The sequence below is a fragment of the Salmo salar genome, chromosome 03, assembly GCF_965601325.2.
Source record: "Salmo salar chromosome 03, fSalSal1, whole genome shotgun sequence".
In the NCBI taxonomy this organism is placed as follows: Eukaryota; Metazoa; Chordata; class Actinopteri; order Salmoniformes; family Salmonidae; genus Salmo; species Salmo salar.
Window position 1 is genome coordinate 101,264,986 of NC_138293.1, and position 19,046 is coordinate 101,284,031.

A 19,046-nucleotide genomic window follows, 5' to 3' on the forward strand; every position below is an offset into this window, starting at 1 on the left:
TAGACTCTACTTGGAGTCAAAATTCAATTGATTGGACATGATTTGGGAAGGTGCACACCTGTCTATATAATGTCCCACAGTTGACAAGTGCATGTCAGAGCAAAACCAAGCCATGAGGTCGAAGGAACTGTCCGTAGAGCTCTGAGACAGGATTGTGTCGAGGCACAGATACCAAAAAATTGTTGCAGCATTGAAGGTTCCCAAGAACACAGTGGCCTCCATCATTCTTAAATGGAGGCCTTTTCCTAGAGCTGGCCGCCTGGCCAAACTGAGCAATCGGGGGTGACCAAGAACTCGATGGTCACTCGTGACAGAGCTCCAGAGTTCCTCTGTGGAGATTGGAGAACCTTCCAGAAGGACAACCATCTCTGCAGCACTCCACCAATCAGGCTTTTATGTTGGAGTGGCCAGACGGAAGCCACTCCTCAGTAAAAAGCACATGACAGCCCACTTGGAGTTTGCCAAAAGGCACCTAAAGCACTCCAACCATGACAAACAAGATTCTCTGGTCTGATGAAACCAAGATTAAACTCTTTGGCCTAAATGCCAAGTGTCACGTGTCACATCTGGAGGAATCCTGGCATCATCCCTACGGTGAAGCATCATGCTGTGGGAATGTTTTTCAGCGGCAAAGACTGGGAGACTAGTCAGGATCGAGGGAAAGATGAACTGAGAAAAGTACAGAGATCCTTGAGGAAAACCTGCTCCAGAGCACTCAGGACCTTAGACTGGGGCGAAGGTTCACCTTCCAACAGGACAATGACCCTAAGCACACAGCCAAGACAACGTAGGAGTGGCTTCGGGACAAGTTTCTGAATGTCCTTGAGTGGCCCAGCCAGAGCCCGGACTTGAACCCGATCGAACATCTCTGGAGAGACCTGAAAATAGCTGTGCAGCGACGCTCCCCATCCAACCTGACAGAGCTTGAGAGGATCTGCAGAGAAGAATTGGAGAAACTCCCCAAATACGGGTGTGCCAAGCTTGTAGCGTCATACCCAAGAAAGCCTCAATGCTGTAGTCGCTGCCAAAGGTGCTTCAACAAAGTACTGAGTAAAGGGTCTGAATACTTATGTAAATGTGATATTTCCGGAGGTTTTTTTTTGTCATGGGGTATTGTGTGTAGATTGATATGGGGGGACGATTTAATAAATGTTAGAGTAAGGCTGTAACGTAACAAAATGTGGATAAAGTCAAGGGGTCTGAATACTTTCTGAATGCACTGTATGTTTATATATGATAAACCTTTTGTCTTTAGCTTAAACAACTTGGTTCTTAACTGACCCCCTGGTTAAAATAAACAACTCTCATTTACTCTCAACTTCCTGTCTAATGCAACAACCAAACCACAACAAAAGTGATAACATATTTTATTAGAGGCATATAATCTATATAAGCAATATAACAGAACTCCATGTCTAGTCAGCTGTGTGGTGGTGTTACACATCAATATAACAGAACTCCATCAGGTCAGCTGTGTGGTGGTGTTACACATCAATATAACAGAACTCCATCAGGTCAGCTGTGTGGTGGTGTTACACATCAATATAACAGAACTCCATCAGGTCAGCTGTGTGGTGGTGTTACACATCAATATAACAGAACTCCATCAGGTCAGCTGTGTGGTGGTGTTACACATCAATATAACAGAACTCCATCAGGTCAGCTGTGTGGTGGTGTTACACGTCATTGTAGTTGAGAGTTAGACTGAGTTTTCTCAATAAAATCATCTTTGGTTTATTCTAAAATAAGGTGAAACACCCAGTTCAGTCCTTTATGTACATAACAGCTTTCTGAAAAGGGGGGAAACCTGGTGAGAGCCCTAAATTACACCCGATTGTAGGAATCATAGTTTTAATGATAATAATGTTTATATTGGGCTCGTTGTCTGTCGGTTGGTCAACCCAGGGCCTTATTCAAGGTAATATAGATAGTAATGTAATATAGAGAGTAATGAATACATTTACCAGGGAATCATGTCTGTTCTACACAACACATTTCTATCTAAGGTTACTCAACGGGTTGCAATCGTCCGGTAACCAACCAGACATCCCGGTTGGCGTATTCCCGTATTTTCTGCCTCTTCCTAGCCTGGAGAAATCCAGTCTGTGTGTTAACATTCCACTCTTTGTCAAGCCATGTTTTCCAAGACAAAGAGTGGAATGATATCTTTACAGACTGGTACCCAGGCTACCCTCTTCCCTCCGGATTCCAGTATTCCAACCTGGGTTTGTGGAAAACCTGGGGAAGTTACTAGAATTGTGCAACCCTACTCCCTTTGTGAACAAGGCCCAGGTTGAGCTCGACCACGTCTTCATCTGCTAGCTTGTTTTTTAATTTTACAAAAATAGTTCACAGATTCATACTATTTACAATCCTCTGGTACAGTAAGTTAGGTCAGCATTTAAACTAATTTGCATCCCAAATTGTACCCTATTCCCTATGTAGTGCACTACTTTTGTACTAGCTCCCTCTCGAACGTAGTGCACTATATAGGGAGTAGGGTGCCATTTTGGGATTCATCCTATGACTGTCTAATCCTGTAGGTTTCAGTGGTGCTGCTGCTAGGGGGTCTCTCCCTTCGTCTGGATTCCATTCTGAAAACATCCCCCCTTTTCCTCTCCCTCGCTGTTCTGAAAGAGTGTAGATAAGAGCAGTATTGAAACCGAAATTTAAAAGGGCAATCTGCAATTCAAAGAACTACCAAACGGTCACCCTGACCCCGCCACTGCATTGGTAAACAGCTGAAGGATGGGGCTGGATAAATATAACCACTCACAAATTCCCACACAGAGCTGTGGGTGCATGAGGGAAAGGGGGCATGTTTTCTGTGAGAAATGCATTTCACTGTACTGATGCACTTCTAATGGAATCCAGCCCAGACCGAGAGAGTGGCCAGTGGTCAGACTGAGAGCAGAGCCACAGCTCCCCTGCTGGTAGTAAAGCATATTGGCCACAGCACCAGCTCCTCTAGTGGTGGGTGGTGGTATAGCGGTCAGCAGCAGCTCCTCTAGTGGTGGGTGGTGGTATGGCGGTCAGCAGCAGCTCCTATAGTGGTGGGTGGTGGTATAGCGGTCAGCAGCAGCGTTTCTTGTCCACGTGGAGAATGCGGTTACAGCGAGGACAGGAGTGGTACGCATCCTTAAAGTGTTTCATGAAGAACGGGATCAGGCAGCAGCCCACTACCAACCTGGGAGAGAGAGGGGGGATAGGAGGGGATGGGAGATGGGGAGAGTGGAAGTGGTGGGGGAGAGAGGGGTGGGAGATTGAGGGGGAGAAAGGTGGGAGAGAGACATGGTGTTCAGTTGATTTTCGACATGTCTAATTCCCTCAAAAGAATCAAGACATTCTATAACTCTTCCACCTCCCCTTCTTTACTGCCCCTCAGAGGATGAAGACCACTTTACAGGTCCCTCTGTTCCCCTCTGTTCCCTTGCCCCTCGGAGGATGAAGACCACTTTACAGGTCCCTCTGTTCCCCTCTGTCCTTCTCTCTCCTCTGTTCCCTTCCCCCTCGGAGGATGAAGACCACTTTACAGGTCCCTCTGTTCCCCTCTGTCCTTCTCTCCCCTCTGTTCCCTTCCCCCTCGGAGGATGAAGACCACTTTACAGGTCCCTCTGTTCCCCTCTGTCCTTCTCTCCCCTCTGTTCCCTTCCCCCTCGGAGGATGAAGACCACTTTATAGGTCCCTCTGTTCCCCTCTGTCCCCCTCTGTCCCCCTCAATCTAAGCTAGATGCCCTCAATCTCACACAAATTATCAAGGAAACCACCAGGTACAACCCTAAATTCGTAAACATAGGCACCCTCATAGATATTATCCTGACCAACTTGCCCTCCAAATACACCTCTGCTGTTTTCAGAGATCATTGCCTGCATCCGCTATGGGTCCGCGGTCAAACAACCACCCCTCATCACTGTCAAACGCACCCCTAAAACACTTCTGTGAGCAGGCCTTTCTAATCGACCTGTCCCGGGTATCCTGGAAGGATATTGACCTCATCTCGTCAGTCGAGGATGTCTGGGCGTTCTTTAAAAGTAATTTCCTCACCATCTTAAATAAGCATGCCCCTTTCAAAAAATGTAGAAATAAGAACAGATATAGCCCTTGGTTCACTCCAGACCTGACTGCCCTTGACCAGCACAAAAACATCCTGTGGCGGACTGCAATAGCATCGAATAGTCCCCGTGATATGCAACTGTTCAGGGAAGTCAGGAACCAATACACGCAGTCAGTCAGGAAAGCAAAGGCTAGCTTTTTCAAACAGAAATTTGCATCCTGTAGCTCTAACTCCAAAAAGTTTTGGGACACTGTAAAGTCCATGGAGAACAAGAGCACCTCCTCCCAGCTGCCCACTTCACTGAGGCTAGGTAACACGGTCACCACCAATAAATCCATGATAACCGAATATTTCAATAAGCATTTCTCTACGGCTGGCCATGCTTTCCTCCTGGCTACCCCAACCCCGACCAACAGCTCCGCAACTCCCGCAGCTACTTGCCCGAGCCTCCCCAGCTTCTCCTTCACCCAAATCCAGATAGCAGATGTTCTGAAAGAGCTGCAAAACCTGGACCCGTACAAATCAGCTGGGCTAGACAATATGGACCCTCTCTTTCTAAAATTATCAGCCGCCATTGTTGCAACCCCTATTACCAGTCTGTTCAACCTCTCTTTCGTATCATCCAAGATCCCTAAAGATTGGAAAGCTTCTGCGGTCATCCCCCTCTTCAAAGGGGGTGACACTCTAGACCCAAACTGTTATAGACCTATATCCATCCTGCCCTGCCTTTCTAAAGTCTTCGAAAGCCAAGTCAATAAACAGATCACTGACCATTTCGAATCCCACCGTGCCTTCTCCGCTGTGCAATCCAGTTTCTGAGCTGGTCACGGGTGCACCTCAGCCACGCTCAAGGTACTAAATGATATCATAACCGCCATCGATAAAAGACACTACTGTGCAGCCATCTTCATCGACCTGGCCAAGGCTTTCGACTCTGTCAATCACCGTATTCTTATCGGCAGACTCAATAGCCTTGGTTTCTCAAATGACTACCTCGCCTGGTTCACCAACTACTTCGCAGACCGAGTTCAGTGTGTCAAATCGGAGGGCCTGTTGTCCGGACCTCTGGCAGTCTGTATGGGGGTGCCACAGGGTTCAATTCTCGGGCCGACTCTTTTCTCTGTATATATCAACGATGCTGCTCTTGCTGTGGGTGATTCCCTGATCCACCTCTACGCAGACGACCCCATTCTGTATACATCTGGCCCTTCTTTGGACACTGTTAACTAACCTCCAAATGAGCTTCAATGCCATACAACACTCCTTCCGTGGCCTCCAACTGCTCTTAAACGCTAGTAAAACCAAATGCATGCTTTTCAACCGTTCGCTGCCCACATCTGCCCCCCTGACTAGCATTGCTACTCTGGACGGTTCTGACCTAGAATACGTGGCCAACTACAAATACCTAGGTGTCTGGCTAGACTGTAAACTCTCCTTCCAGACTCATATCAAACATCTCCAATCCAAAATCAAATTTAGAATTGGCGTTCTATTTCGCAACAAAGCTTCCTTCACTCACGGCGCCAAACTTACCCTAATAAAACTGACTATCCTACCGATCCTCGACTTTGGCGATGTCATCTACAAAATAGCTTTCAATACTCTATTCAGCAAATTGGATGTAGTCTATCACAGTGCCATCCGTTTTGTTACCAAAGCCACTTATACCACCCACCACTGCGACCTGTATGCTCTAGTCGGCTGGCCCTCGCTACATATTCGTCGCCAGACCCACTGGCTCCAGGTCATCTATAAGTCGATGCTAGGTAAAGCTCCGCCTTATCTCAGCTCACTGGTCACGATAACAACACCCACCCGTAGCACGCGCTCCAGCAGGTATATTTCACTGGTCATCCCCAAAGCCAACACCTCATTTGGCCGCCTTTCCTTTCAGTTCTCTGCTGCCAGTGAGTAGAACGAATTACAAAAATCGCTGAGGCTGGAGACTTCTATTTCCCTCACTAACTTTAAACATCAGCTATCTGAGCAGCTAACCGATCGCTGCAGCTGTAAATAGCACACCTAATCTACCTACCTCATCCCCATATTGTTTTATTTACTTTGCTGCTCTTTTGCACACCAGTATCACTACTTACACACCATCTTCTCATCATCATCTGCTCATCTATCACTCCAGTGTTAATCTGCTAAATTGTAATTACTTTGCTACTATGGCCTATTTATTGCCTTACCTCCTCATGCCATTTGCACACACTGTATATAGACTTTTTTTTTTTTTTATTGTGTTATTGACTGTACGCTTGTTTATTCCATGTGTAAATCTGTGTTGTTGTATGTGTCACACTGCTATGCTTTATCTTGGCCAGGTTGCAGTTGTAAATGAGAACTTATTCTCAACTAGCCTACCTGGTTAAATAAAGGTGAAATAAATAAAACAAGTTTAAAAAAGAGGATGACGACCACTTTATAGGTCCCTCTGTCCCTCTCTGTCCCTCCCACCCTCCCTCTCTCCCCTCCCCCTCCTCTTCTTTACTCACCCACAGAGGATGAAGAGGATGCACATGAGCCAGGCGTAGGCTCCGACTTTATAGGTGACGTTAGTCATCACCTGTTGTTGACAGGAAGTACAGGTGGTCATGCCCTCTGAACGGCCCAGTTCTGTCTCATAACTCACAAACTTCTGAGTAGGAGCTCCACCACCTCCTCCAATACCACCTCCTCGAATACCACCTCCTCCAATACCACCTCCTCCAATACCACCTCCTCCAATACCACCTCCTCCACTGGTGTACACTAGGGGAAGAGAGAGAGAGAGAGAAAGAGGACAAGTTATATTTTGTCTGGCTCCAACACTGCTGGTATAGAGGGGAACAAGGGAGAGAAAGATGGTATAATGGGTAGAGACAAGCGAGAGACTTATGCTGCCTTCAAAATGCCTCCCTTGGAACCTGGGAATTTACCAGTTATAAATACGCCATGATTGTGTTCAAGTTTCTTTTGAAGTCAGAACAATTCTTCAACCAATGAGATTTAATTTTAGCTAGCTTGATGAGCTAGCTGATGTTGCTACAGTTCTGGTGTTGTGTGCTTGCGTACAGTATAAATTAGGCTTAAGACAGGAAGTGCTTACCTGGCTTGCCCTGAGACTGAGACTGAGACATAGAGTAGTTATCGGAGGGGATGGTGGAGGAAGGAGGGTTGAAGGGGGTATGGACATGATATACCTTCACCCCATCATCAACTTGTCCTTCAATTGGAAGAGAGAGGGAGACAGAGGGAGGAGAGGGAGAGAGGGAGGGGGAAGATGGGGAGGAGGAAAAGAAGGAGAGAGTTGCGGGGGGGTTGATAGAGAGTTAGGAAAAGAGAAAGAGAGAGGTTGATTAGATAGCTCCAATAAGTAAAATAAACTGAGTACAATCTATAGCAAGTGACACCTGGAACTTATGATACACAGGTACAGTACAGTTACAACCTGGGACGTAACCTATATGATACACAGGTACAGTATAGTTACAACCTGGGACGTAACCTATATGATACACAGGTACAGTTACAACCTGGGACGTAACCTATATGATACACAGGTACAGTATAGTTACAACCTGGGACGTAACCTATATGATACACAGGTACAGTTACAACCAGGTACGTAACCTATATGATACACAGGTACAGTATAGTTACAACCTGGGACGTAACCTATATGATACACAGGTACAGTATAGTTACAACCTGGTACGTAACCTATATGATACACAGGTACAGTATAGTTACAACCTGGGACGTAACCTATATGATACACAGGTACAGTATAGTTACAACCTGGGACGTAACCTATATGATACACAGGTACAGTATAGTTACAACCTGGTACGTAACCTATATGATACACAGGTACAGTATAGTTACAACCTGGGACGTAACCTATATGATACACAGGTACAGTTACAACCAGGTACGTAACCTATATGATACACAGGTACAGTATAGTTACAACCTGGGACGTAACCTATATGATACACAGGTACAGTATAGTTACAACCTGGTACGTAACCTATATGATACACAGGTACAGTATAGTTACAACCTGGGACGTAACCTATATGATACACAGGTACAGTATAGTTACAACCTGGGACGTAACCTATATGATACACAGGTACAGTATAGTTACAACCTGGTACGTAACCTATATGATACACAGGTACAGTATAGTTACAACCTGGGACGTAACCTATATGATACACAGGTACAGTATAGTTACAACCTGGTACGTAACCTATATGATACACAGGTACAGTATAGTTACAACCTGGGATGTAACCTATATGATACACAGGTACAGTTACAACCTGGTACGTAACCTATATGATACACAGGTACAGTATAGTTACAACCTGGGACGTAACCTATATGATACACAGGTACAGTATAGTTACAACCTGGGATGTAACCTATATGATACACAGGTACAGTATAGTTACAACCTGGGACGTAACCTATATGATACACAGGTACAGTTACAACCTGGTACGTAACCTATATGATACACAGGTACAGTATAGTTACAACCTGGGACGTAACCTATATGATACACAGGTACAGTATAGTTACAACCTGGTACGTAACCTATATGATACACAGGTACAGTATAGTTACAACCTGGTACGTAACCTATATGATACACAGGTACAGTATAGTTACAACCTGGGACGTAACCTATATGATACACAGGTACAGTATAGTTACAACCTGGTACGTAACCTATGTGATACACAGGTACAGTTACAACCTGGGACGTAACCTATATGATACACAGGTACAGTAGAGCTACAACCTGGGACGTAACCTATATGATACACAGGTACAGTATAGTTACAACCTGGTACGTAACCTATATGATACACAGGTACAGTATAGTTACAACCTGGGACGTAACCTATATGATACACAGGTACAGTATAGTTACAACCTGGTACGTAACCTATATGATACACAGGTACAGTATAGTTACAACCTGGGACGTAACCTATATGATACACAGGTACAGTATAGTTACAACCTGGGACGTAACCTATATGATACACAGGTACAGTATAGTTACAACCTGGTACGTAACCTATATGATACACATGTACAGTACAGTTACAACCTGGTACGTAACCTATATGATACACAGGTACAGTATAGTTACAACCTGGTACGTAACCTATATGATACACAGGTACAGCATAGTTACAACCTGGTACGTAACCTATATGATACACAGGTACAGTATAGTTACAACCTGGGACGTAACCTATATGATACACAGGTACAGCATAGTTACAACCTGGTACGTAACCTATATGATACACAGGTACAGTATAGTTACAACCTGGGATGTAACCTATATGATACACAGGTACAGTATAGTTACAACCTGGTACGTAACCTATATGATACACAGGTACAGTATAGTTACAACCTGGTACGTAACCTATATGATACACAGGTACAGTTACAACCTGGTACGTAACCTATATGATACACAGGTACAGTATCGTTACAACCTGGGACGTAACCTATATGATACACAGGTACAGTATAGTTACAACCTGGTACGTAACCTATATGATACACAGGTACAGTTACAACCTGGTACGTAACCTATATGATACACAGGTACAGTATAGTTACAACCTGGGACGTAACCTATATGATACACAGGTACAGTATAGTTACAACCTGGGACGTAACCTATATGATACACAGGTACAGTATAGTTACAACCTGGGACGTAACCTATATGATACACAGGTACAGTATAGTTACAACCTGGGATGTAACCTATATGATACACAGGTACAGTATAGTTACAACCTGGTATGTAATAGTACAGTACAATACAACTTTATAATCCGCATGTTACAGCGAACAGCAGAATGTTGACGTACCTGGTATGTTGTAGGGGGGAGGTTCTTTTCCATTTACGCTCATTGTCTTCTGCCTGGGCTTTCTGTGAGAGGGGTCAGAGGTTAGGTGGAGCAAGCCAGGCTCATAAGGACTGAATCAACCAATCATAATCTCCGATAAAGACTTGAATCAGGTGTGTAACAGGCAGGGCTGGAGTGAGAGGCTTCATAAGCGCTACAAAAAACAATTATTTCACAAATCATCTATAAGCGCTTGTGAACCTCTATAAATAGTGTATAAACGGTGATATAATTACCATTATAGGTTGAAGTGCCAAATGTGACATGAAGCACTATGTTTACACACCATTTATAGAGGATAACATACACATATAGATGATTTGAGAAGCATTTATGTAGTGCTTATGAAGCCTCTATGTAGGCCACCAAAAGCCTTTATACGTTGTAATTGGTTTAAAGTGGGACTGAAGTGAGGCCTTAGATATGAAGTCAGCCCCTGTAAAATGTGTGCCACTGCCTTCGTTAAAACTATGCAAGTCCAACCCAGACTGACATAATGCTCTATTCAGTCACTAGGTGGTGTTATAACACCAGGTACGGAGAACAGACACACACACACACACACACACACACACACACACACACACATTCACTCCACAGCTGAAACCTGTCATTCAGCATACTCCACAGACTAATAGTTATGGTGAGAATGAGCTGAACAGCCTTACTGTCCTGTAGTTGTTTAGGGAGTGTCATCTTGTGTCTTTTGAAGGTTACAGGCGGGGCTTCACTAGTCTCAGTACCAGTCTGTTTAGCTAACATTCCACTCCTTGTTCTCCACGTCAGATGTTTAGCATGAGTGGAATGACGACTAAACAGACTGGTACCCAAACTAGTGCTCCACTGTTTTGGTTATGAGTCATTGTAATTTAGAGAGCTAGATATTTGGTTTCCATTAGCTGTTACTATGGCAACATCTACTCTTCCTGAATTCCACAAAGAAGAAACATTTCAAAACAACCACAGGAATATGGGACCAAATATGAAACTTTGGACTATTTTAATACCCACAAGTTCAAATACTTTTGGTCCCGGAAAAAGTGGGGGGGGGGGGGACTATGTACAAAAAGTGCTGTCATTTCTAAACGGTTCACCTGATATAGATGAAAATATACCCTCAAATTAAAGTCTGCACTCTGAACTTTAGCCTCATAGACATTGTATCATTTCAAAGTGCTGGAGTACAGAGCCAGAACAACAACAAATGTGTCACTGTCCCAATACATTTGGAGCTCACTGTATCTGACCCCAATCCACAAACGGCAGAACATTTATATAGGGAGATGATCTCATTCTACAGCGAACAAATCTCATCTCATTACTGGATCAGTGTTGTGTTGCTGCTAAATCTGGAATCCTGCAACCAGGACTTCTGCAAAGCAGGGAATTCTGAGACAAAATGTTCAGAATGTTGTAAAGCCCTAAGGATTCCATTTGGAAGTCAGAAGACTGACTATCTGTACCTGTTAAACCTGACCTGAGATGGAACTATCTACCTGACCCAAATCTAACTCTACCCCAGGCTCAGACATACAGACCAGCTCCTTTACTAGAGCTGAGTTACGCCTTCACTGTAACCTGCCTGTAGCCTTTCATATACCTACACACACACACACACACACACACACACACCCTGCCCACCCATCCATCAGACAAGGAACAGACAAAGAGCTTTGAATGTCTGTCACTCAGTCCTCTGCTGTCAGTGTGATTATACACTATGCAACATGAAGGATGGCTACCTTAACTAGGGTGGGGACCAAAGGCTACAGACACACATAGACACACACACACATATGGAATAGATACACACATAGACAGGGAAAAACACACACACCTTGGTGGAAGCAGTCATACAACCGTAGAACAGAAGAGGAGGAATGCAGCCCTACAGGATGTTTCCCTTCCCTGTCTGTCTCCTCTGGATCCCTACAGGATGCTTCCTTTCCCTGGCTGTCTCCTCTGGTGCCCTGCAGGATGCTTACCTTCCCTGTCTGTCTCCTCTGGTGCCCTGCAGGATGCTTACCTTCCCTGTCTGTCTCCTCTGGTGCCCTGCAGGATGCTTCCTTTCCCTGGCTGTCTCCTCTGGTGCCCTGCAGGATGCTTACCTTCCCTGTCTGTCTCCTCTGGTGCCCTGCAGGATGCTTACCTTCCCTGTCTGTCTCCTCTGGATCCCTACAGGATGCTTCCTTTCCCTGGCTGTCTCCTCTGGTGTCCTACATGATGCTTCCCTTCCCTGTCTGTCTCCTCTGGATCCCTACAGGATGCTTCCTTTCCCTGGCTGTCTCCTCTGGTGTCCTACATGATGCTTCCCTTCCCTGTCTGTCTCCTCTGGATCCCTACAGGATGCTTACCTTCCCTGTCTGTCTCCTCTGGTGTCCTACATGATGCTTCCCCGTATTTGAAGGGATGTCTTAAGATAAATGTCCTGAAAACCCTATTGAATGAAAACTCCACAACAAAATTGGTTGGTCAGCAAGTGGGAGGGTTTTCAGTGGTTGAATGAAATGCATTCAGAGAGCATTACACAACTGAAAAAGGGAAGTCTGAATCCAAAATACTGAGAAGTGCGTAGGAAAGACGTTCTTGGGAAAGGTATAAATTCCTAAGTTGGGATCAGGCTCTAAACGAGGAAATACAAGGTAAACATATACTGTTCATCTCTACAGCTTTTCCTGAGCGGGGACTTGCTTCCATTCAGCCACAAGAGCATTAGTGAGCTCGGGCACTGATGTTGGGCAATTAGGTTTGGTTCGCAGTAGGCGTTCCAATTCATCCCAAAGGTGTTTGATGGGGTTGAGGTCAAGGCTCTGTGCAGGCCATTCAAGTTCTCCCACACCGATCTCAACAAACTATTTATGTATGGACCTCGCTTTGTACACGGGGGCGAAACAAGAAAGGGCCTTCCCCAAACTGTTGCCACAAAGTTGGAAGCACAGAATTGTCTAGAATGTCATTGTATGCTGTAGCGTTATGATTTACCTTCACTTGAACTAAGGGGTCTAGCCCAAACCATGAAAAACAGCCTCAGACCATTATTCCTCCTCCACCAAACTTTACAGTTGGCACTATGCATTGGGACAGGTAGCGTTCTCCTGGCATCCGCCAAACGCAGATTCGTCCATCCCTTTAGAGAACGCGTTTCCACTGCTCCAGAGTCCAATGGGGGCAAGCTTTACACCACTCCACCCAATGCTTAGCATTGCACATTTTGATCTTAGGTTTGTGTGTGGCTGCTCGGCCATGGAAACCCATTTCATGAAACTCCCGACGAACAGTTCTTGTGCCGATGTTGCTTCCAGAGGCAGTTTGGAACTCAGTAGAGAGTGTTTTGCTACCAAGGACAGACAATTTTTACGCGCTACACGCTTCAGGACTCGGTGGTTCCATTCTGTGAGCTTGTGTGGCCTACCACTTCATGGCTGAGCCATTGTTGCTCCTAGACATTTCCACTTCACAATAACAGCACTTCCAGTTGACCGGGGCAGCTCTAGCAGGGCAGAAATTTGACAAACAGACATTGAAAGTCACTGAGGTCTTCAGTAAGGCCATTCTACTGCTAATGTTTGTCTATGGAGATTGCATGGCTATGTGCTCGATTTTATACACCTGTCAGCAACGGGTGTGGCTGAAATAGCCAAATCCACAATTTTTTTCCACTTTCGGCCAAGTCATGTACATTCATATTCTTCTCCGTTTCAGCACCAATTGGTAGATAAAAAAAAAAAACTCTTATCTTGTAGATTATTTAGGGTTAGGAAAGTATTTATGAATCATGAAAACAGGTTTGGAGAGCCTTTACGCAAAAAAAAGAAAGAAAACAGTTTCTGGTTTGATTCATTCAGTTCTTCAACCCGTAGTAATGTTGGAAGATTAGTGTACATAGAATTATAATAGGGAGAATAGTGTACAGTAGTAGGCTATACCCTCGTCTGTTGCCTGTACTAACCATGGAACTGTGTGATGACACCAACACAATCTCTCACTCAATTCGTGCAAATATGTACAAAAAGTATTTCAGCAGATTTTGTGCGTTTTTTTGTTTCTTAATTCGTGTGAAAAGACAAAAAAAATAAATGTGTGTGATGTAATTCGTATGAAAATACACAATTGTTCTTTGTGACTTCATTCATAAGTGAATACATTTTTGGGATGCAAATTTAGGAACAATCTTTTGAAAGTTATTAGACCAATGCATGATGGGCAATGGTGTTCTACACTGGCTTTTTTTTGTGTCCCACATTTATTTCTATAAAAAAACAAATGTCTTAACAACCCAATATTGTTAATCAACCAGGTTATCACAGAAATAATTCATTATAATAGCCTTACGTTGTTTTATTATTATTATTATTTATGCCAATGCTGTTTTCTATGTTTGTTTTCACTTAACACTTGGGATGCTGGGGATCTTGTAGTCAGAAAGGCCTTTTTTTCATGTAGGCAACAGTAGTCCTACACGCTTTTCTTCATAACGCATTCCATATTTCGTGGAGCCTATATTATATCATTTTTGTCAAAATGCATTTAATACAAGGCTCCACTTTTTCATGTACATTACACCATTTTTTTCATAATGCATTTTATATGTTGAATTTTATGAGGGTTGCCAGATTGGAGAAGAAATACAGTTTTTTTTTTTTTACAAAATTTGGTGTCAGTGAAGGTATTTGATTGGGGAATGTGGATACATTTTTATGATGGGAAATATAATACACACCATAATACCCACATGCACTTTGTTTGTACTCATGTTATAGCCAACTCTTGACTTTTGTATTCATTATTTTTAAGAATATATTTCTATCTAATGTATTCACTATCTTTAACTGGTAAAATGTTTGTAGTTTGAATGTTGCAGTAATGGTTAAAGAGTTGTAAATCTCTGCTTGATTTAGCTTTTGGTATATTTGGTATTTTTATACATATTCTCTATTTCCACTGAAGAAAGCAATAATTAATCAACACATATATACTTCAGTAATAAAACAACACTATGGTTTTGTTTAACTGGGCAAATCAGTTAAGAACAAATTCTTATTTACAATGACGGCCTACTCCGGCCAAACCCAGATGACGCTGGGCCAATTGTGCACCGCCCTATGGCACTCCCAATCACGGCCGGATGTGATACAGCCTGGATTTGAACCATCGACAGTAGTGACGCCTCTGCAGTGTCTTAGACCGCTGCGCCACTCGGGAGCCCTGGTTTTATAACACTTTAAACAGTTTGTTTCTGAATGTGTAGAATGTGTTTGTTTTGGGTCCACACCGGTAAGTTAACTTATGTAAATGAGACAGTCACAGAGGATGTATTTCTGAATAACTGGTCAGGGCATAACACTTTCCATTCAGCTTCAGGCAGCTTGGATGAAAGGCTTGTTCACACCTGTAGTGATTACTTCTATCCGTCACACCCATTACTACTTATCCATTGTTCACTAGATATATCAGTGTAATTACACCCAACACAATGTTGAAAAACAGAATGCTTCCCACCACTAGATCACATAACTAGATGTGAGCTGGATGTGATCCCAACTCTGCCACCAATGTAGCAGAAGACAGTGAAAGCTGCAACAGGGACTCTAACCAGGGCTCATACGTGGCAAAGTGAGCTCTAACGGCGGTTGCCATGAAAGTCCTGTAGGCCTCTGGGCAGAGGCGGTAGTCCAACAATGCTGGCATATGCCTTGTTACAACAGCCTAATTATATAACATGATTGACAGGACCGTAATAATCATCATGAAACGGCCTTGGAAGTGCCATAAGTGTAAGCCAACAAAATTCATTATTTTACATTAACCTGTTTAACTGCATTGATATGGCTTAGTTGATCCTAGTCCAGACTTGTTATAGATATGGCTTAGTTGATCCTAGTCCAGACTTGTTATAGATATGGCTTAATTGATCCTAATCCAGACTTGTTATAGATATGGCTTAATTGATCATAGTCTAGACTTGTTATAGATATGGCTTAATTGATCCTAATCCAGACTTGTTATAGATATGGCTTAATTGATCCTAGTCCAGACTTGTTATAGATATGGCTTAATTGATCCTAATCCAGACTTGTTATAGATATGGCTTAATTGATCATAGCTCAGATTTGTTATAGATATGGCTTAATTGATTATAGTCCAGACTTGTTATAGATATGGCTTAATTGATTATAGTCCGGCCATGTTATAGATATGGCTTAATTGATCATAATCCAGACTTGTTATAGTTGCAAATGCCATGCAGTTTGACCAGGGGAATTTAGACCAAAAATAAGTTTTAACTATGCCTAGTTAAATAAAAGGTTAAATAAAATAAAATTCCTCACATTTATTGATGAATTAATTTCCCATCATGAACATGTATCCCCATTCCCCAATCAAATACCTTCATCAATACCACACAAAACCCCAGACAATACAGTTTTTTACTCCAATCTGGCAACCCTCATAAAATCGGATACAGCACCAGTGTCCCAAAGTGTTAAGTGAAAACAAGCATAGAAACAGTATTGGCATTAATAATAATAATAATAATAATAATAAAAAAACATCGTAAGGCTACTCTTATATTATAATTATTTAGGTCACAACCTGGTTGATTAACAATATTGGGTTGTTAAGACGTTTGTTTTTTATATAAATAAATGTGACACTAAAAAAGGCCGTGTAGAACACCATTGCCCAAAATGCATTGATTCTATAACTTTCAAAAGACTATTTGGAAAATGTGTGTATTTTCACACAAATTAAGCCACACAAAAACTTACAAAAATGTAAAAAAATGCACCAAAATGCACAAAATCTACTGAAATACTTTTTTTTTTTTTTACATATTTGCACAAATTGAGTGTGATATTGTGTTGATGACACAGCCAAGCCAGGTACAAAATGTTACAACTTGATCTATGCTCCGCTTCCTAACCAATTTAATTGGCCTCAATATTCGTTAAAAAAATAAAAAAATAAATATATATATATATATATATATATATATATATATATATATATATATATAATATATATATAATCAACTGTTACTAATGATCCTCAGCAACAACGACATGGCAATGAGTGTGTTTACAGAGGAAGCAAATGAAGGCAAATGAAACAATGTTATTAAATGGAATGGTGATGTAGGCTGTACCAACTGAAGGGAACTAACAGTTAATTGGCTAATTAGGCCTAGTGACAGTCCATTCTGATAGTGGCTAATATTTAACATGATAGAAATAGGAAACAGAGAAAGTCAGGGTAGTCTATAATTAAGCAATAAGGCTCGAGGAGGTGTGGTATATGGCCAACATATCACGGCTAAAGGGCTTAAGCACGACACAACGTGGAGTACCTGAACACAGCCCTTAGCCGTGGTATATTGGCCATATACCACACACCACTGAGGAGCCTTATTTCGATTATAAACTGGTTACCAACGTAATTAGAGCAGTAAAAATAAATGCTTTGTCATACCCATGATATACGGCCTGATATTACATGGCTTTCAGCCAATCAGAATTCAGGGCTCAAACCGCCCAGTTTATAATAAACTCTTATAGAGCCACTGAACACGCCGATTGGCACGTGTGTTTTTCTGTTCCTCATTAGAAAAACTCGATTTTTTCCTGACCGATTCTGTGTTTGGTTAGTGATGTTTGTCCCTCATGAGACACCGTAGCCTATTTTTCAAGGATTTTTTTGTTGCGCAATTTTACATCTAACTAAGGTGTTTGGTGCAGTATTTCTGGAGTAAAGAAATGTGTTGTCTCCGTGTTGTCTCATGTAAACAGGCGGAGCTGCTGAACAGGTCTGTTGCACTGTCTATGCTATTGGATAGAGAGCGATCACGGCAGCTGTTCAACCCATGTTAGTGGGCAAAACATCATCAAATCAAAACCCAACCTTCATTTACCCATTGTGATGCATGGATGTTCCAAACTCCATTTTAGACCAGACTGACTTTATCACCAAAATTATCCTATTTCCACTTTGTAGTCAATTGTGACACTAGAATAAGTGTTTCTGACTCATATGGACACCCCATGGGTCGTTTTCAAAGGGATTTGTTGCTTTTTAAGGCAGTTGCTCTTTAACTCTCAGACCAGACACCAACTCCATATGACAGAGAGACAACTCCCAAGCACCTAACCCCCTAATGACATCACACACTTTGACACCTCATCTCTATCTTGCTAAGTCTCACAGGTGGATAGTGAATGATTAGTATTTCAACAGCTTGGTTTAGTTTCTGGTTTTGTAGCCTGTCTCAGATCTGTTTCAGTGTAATCTATTGAAACTACCCGCTGGGTACAGACGTCACTTCAACGTCTAGTTGTGATTTACATTTGGTTGAGTTGTCAACTAATGTGAATTCAGAGTGAAATCAACAATAAATGTCACCATGTCAGTGGATTTAGGTTCCAAGTTGGGTGAAAAAAATTATAATAATTCCATTACGTTGATGACTTTATGCAAATCCAATCATTCTTCCATGTTGATTCAACGTCATCACATAGATTTTTGGGGGTTGAAATGACGTGGAAACAACATTGATTCAACCAGTTTTTGCCCAGTGGGTTCTAAGTTATCAAGTCGCCTGAACCTCACACCTGAAATCACCCGAAAGCCGCAGGTCAACCCTGACGACCATAACAATGAATGTCATTCAGTATAGATTCTTACCTTTTATTTACTTATTTTATTTAACCTTTATTTAACCTGTCTAACAACAATAATAATGAATGTAATTCAGTAGAGAGTCTTACCTGTCTAGCTGTGTAGATAGATTGAAACTTGTTGAAGCTGTTGATAGGACTCTCTCTGCTTCCCTCTTTCCCTTATCCACTCCCAGGCCCCGCCCCCTTATTCAAGTCCCACCCCTCATTAACCTAGTCCTAAATATGTCATAGGAATCTTCCTGGGTGGATGATACTGTACAGGGCCCGTCTCATTGTGCGTTCCAAGTCGAACCCTATTCCCTATATAGTGCACTACTTTTGACCAGGACCCATCCCTTTTCCATCCAGGGCCCTGGTCCAAAGTAGTGCACTATATAGGG

At 42.6% G+C, this 19,046-nt stretch overlaps 1 protein-coding gene across 1 annotated transcript; it reads right to left on the reverse strand.

The window, feature by feature from the left end:
- Window positions 1–1,351: 1,351 nt before the first annotated feature.
- LOC106591175 (LITAF-like zinc ribbon domain-containing protein) lies at window positions 1,352–18,834 on the reverse strand. Its single transcript, XM_045715938.2, has 5 exons — window positions 18,754–18,834; window positions 9,953–10,014; window positions 7,147–7,263; window positions 6,554–6,809; window positions 1,352–3,187 (listed from the first exon to the last, which is right to left on the reverse strand). Exons 2-5 carry the CDS (start codon window positions 9,993–9,995, stop codon window positions 3,073–3,075), a joined length of 531 nt encoding a protein of 176 aa, XP_045571894.2. The 5' UTR covers window positions 9,996–10,014; window positions 18,754–18,834; the 3' UTR covers window positions 1,352–3,072.
- Window positions 18,835–19,046: the final 212 nt, after the last annotated feature.

Bases quoted from the DNA above. Each gene is read 5' to 3' on its own strand.
- LOC106591175 (XM_045715938.2), bottom strand. From the start codon at position 9,995: ATGAGCGTAAATGGAAAAGAACCTCCCCCCTACAACATACCAG. The intron at 7,264-9,952 runs GTACGTCAACAT...TTCCAATTGAAG, and splicing joins TCCCCCCTACAACATACCAG to GACAAGTTGATGATGGGGTG. The intron at 6,810-7,146 runs GTAAGCACTTCC...CTCTTCCCCTAG, and splicing joins TCAGTCTCAGGGCAAGCCAG to TGTACACCAGTGGAGGAGGT.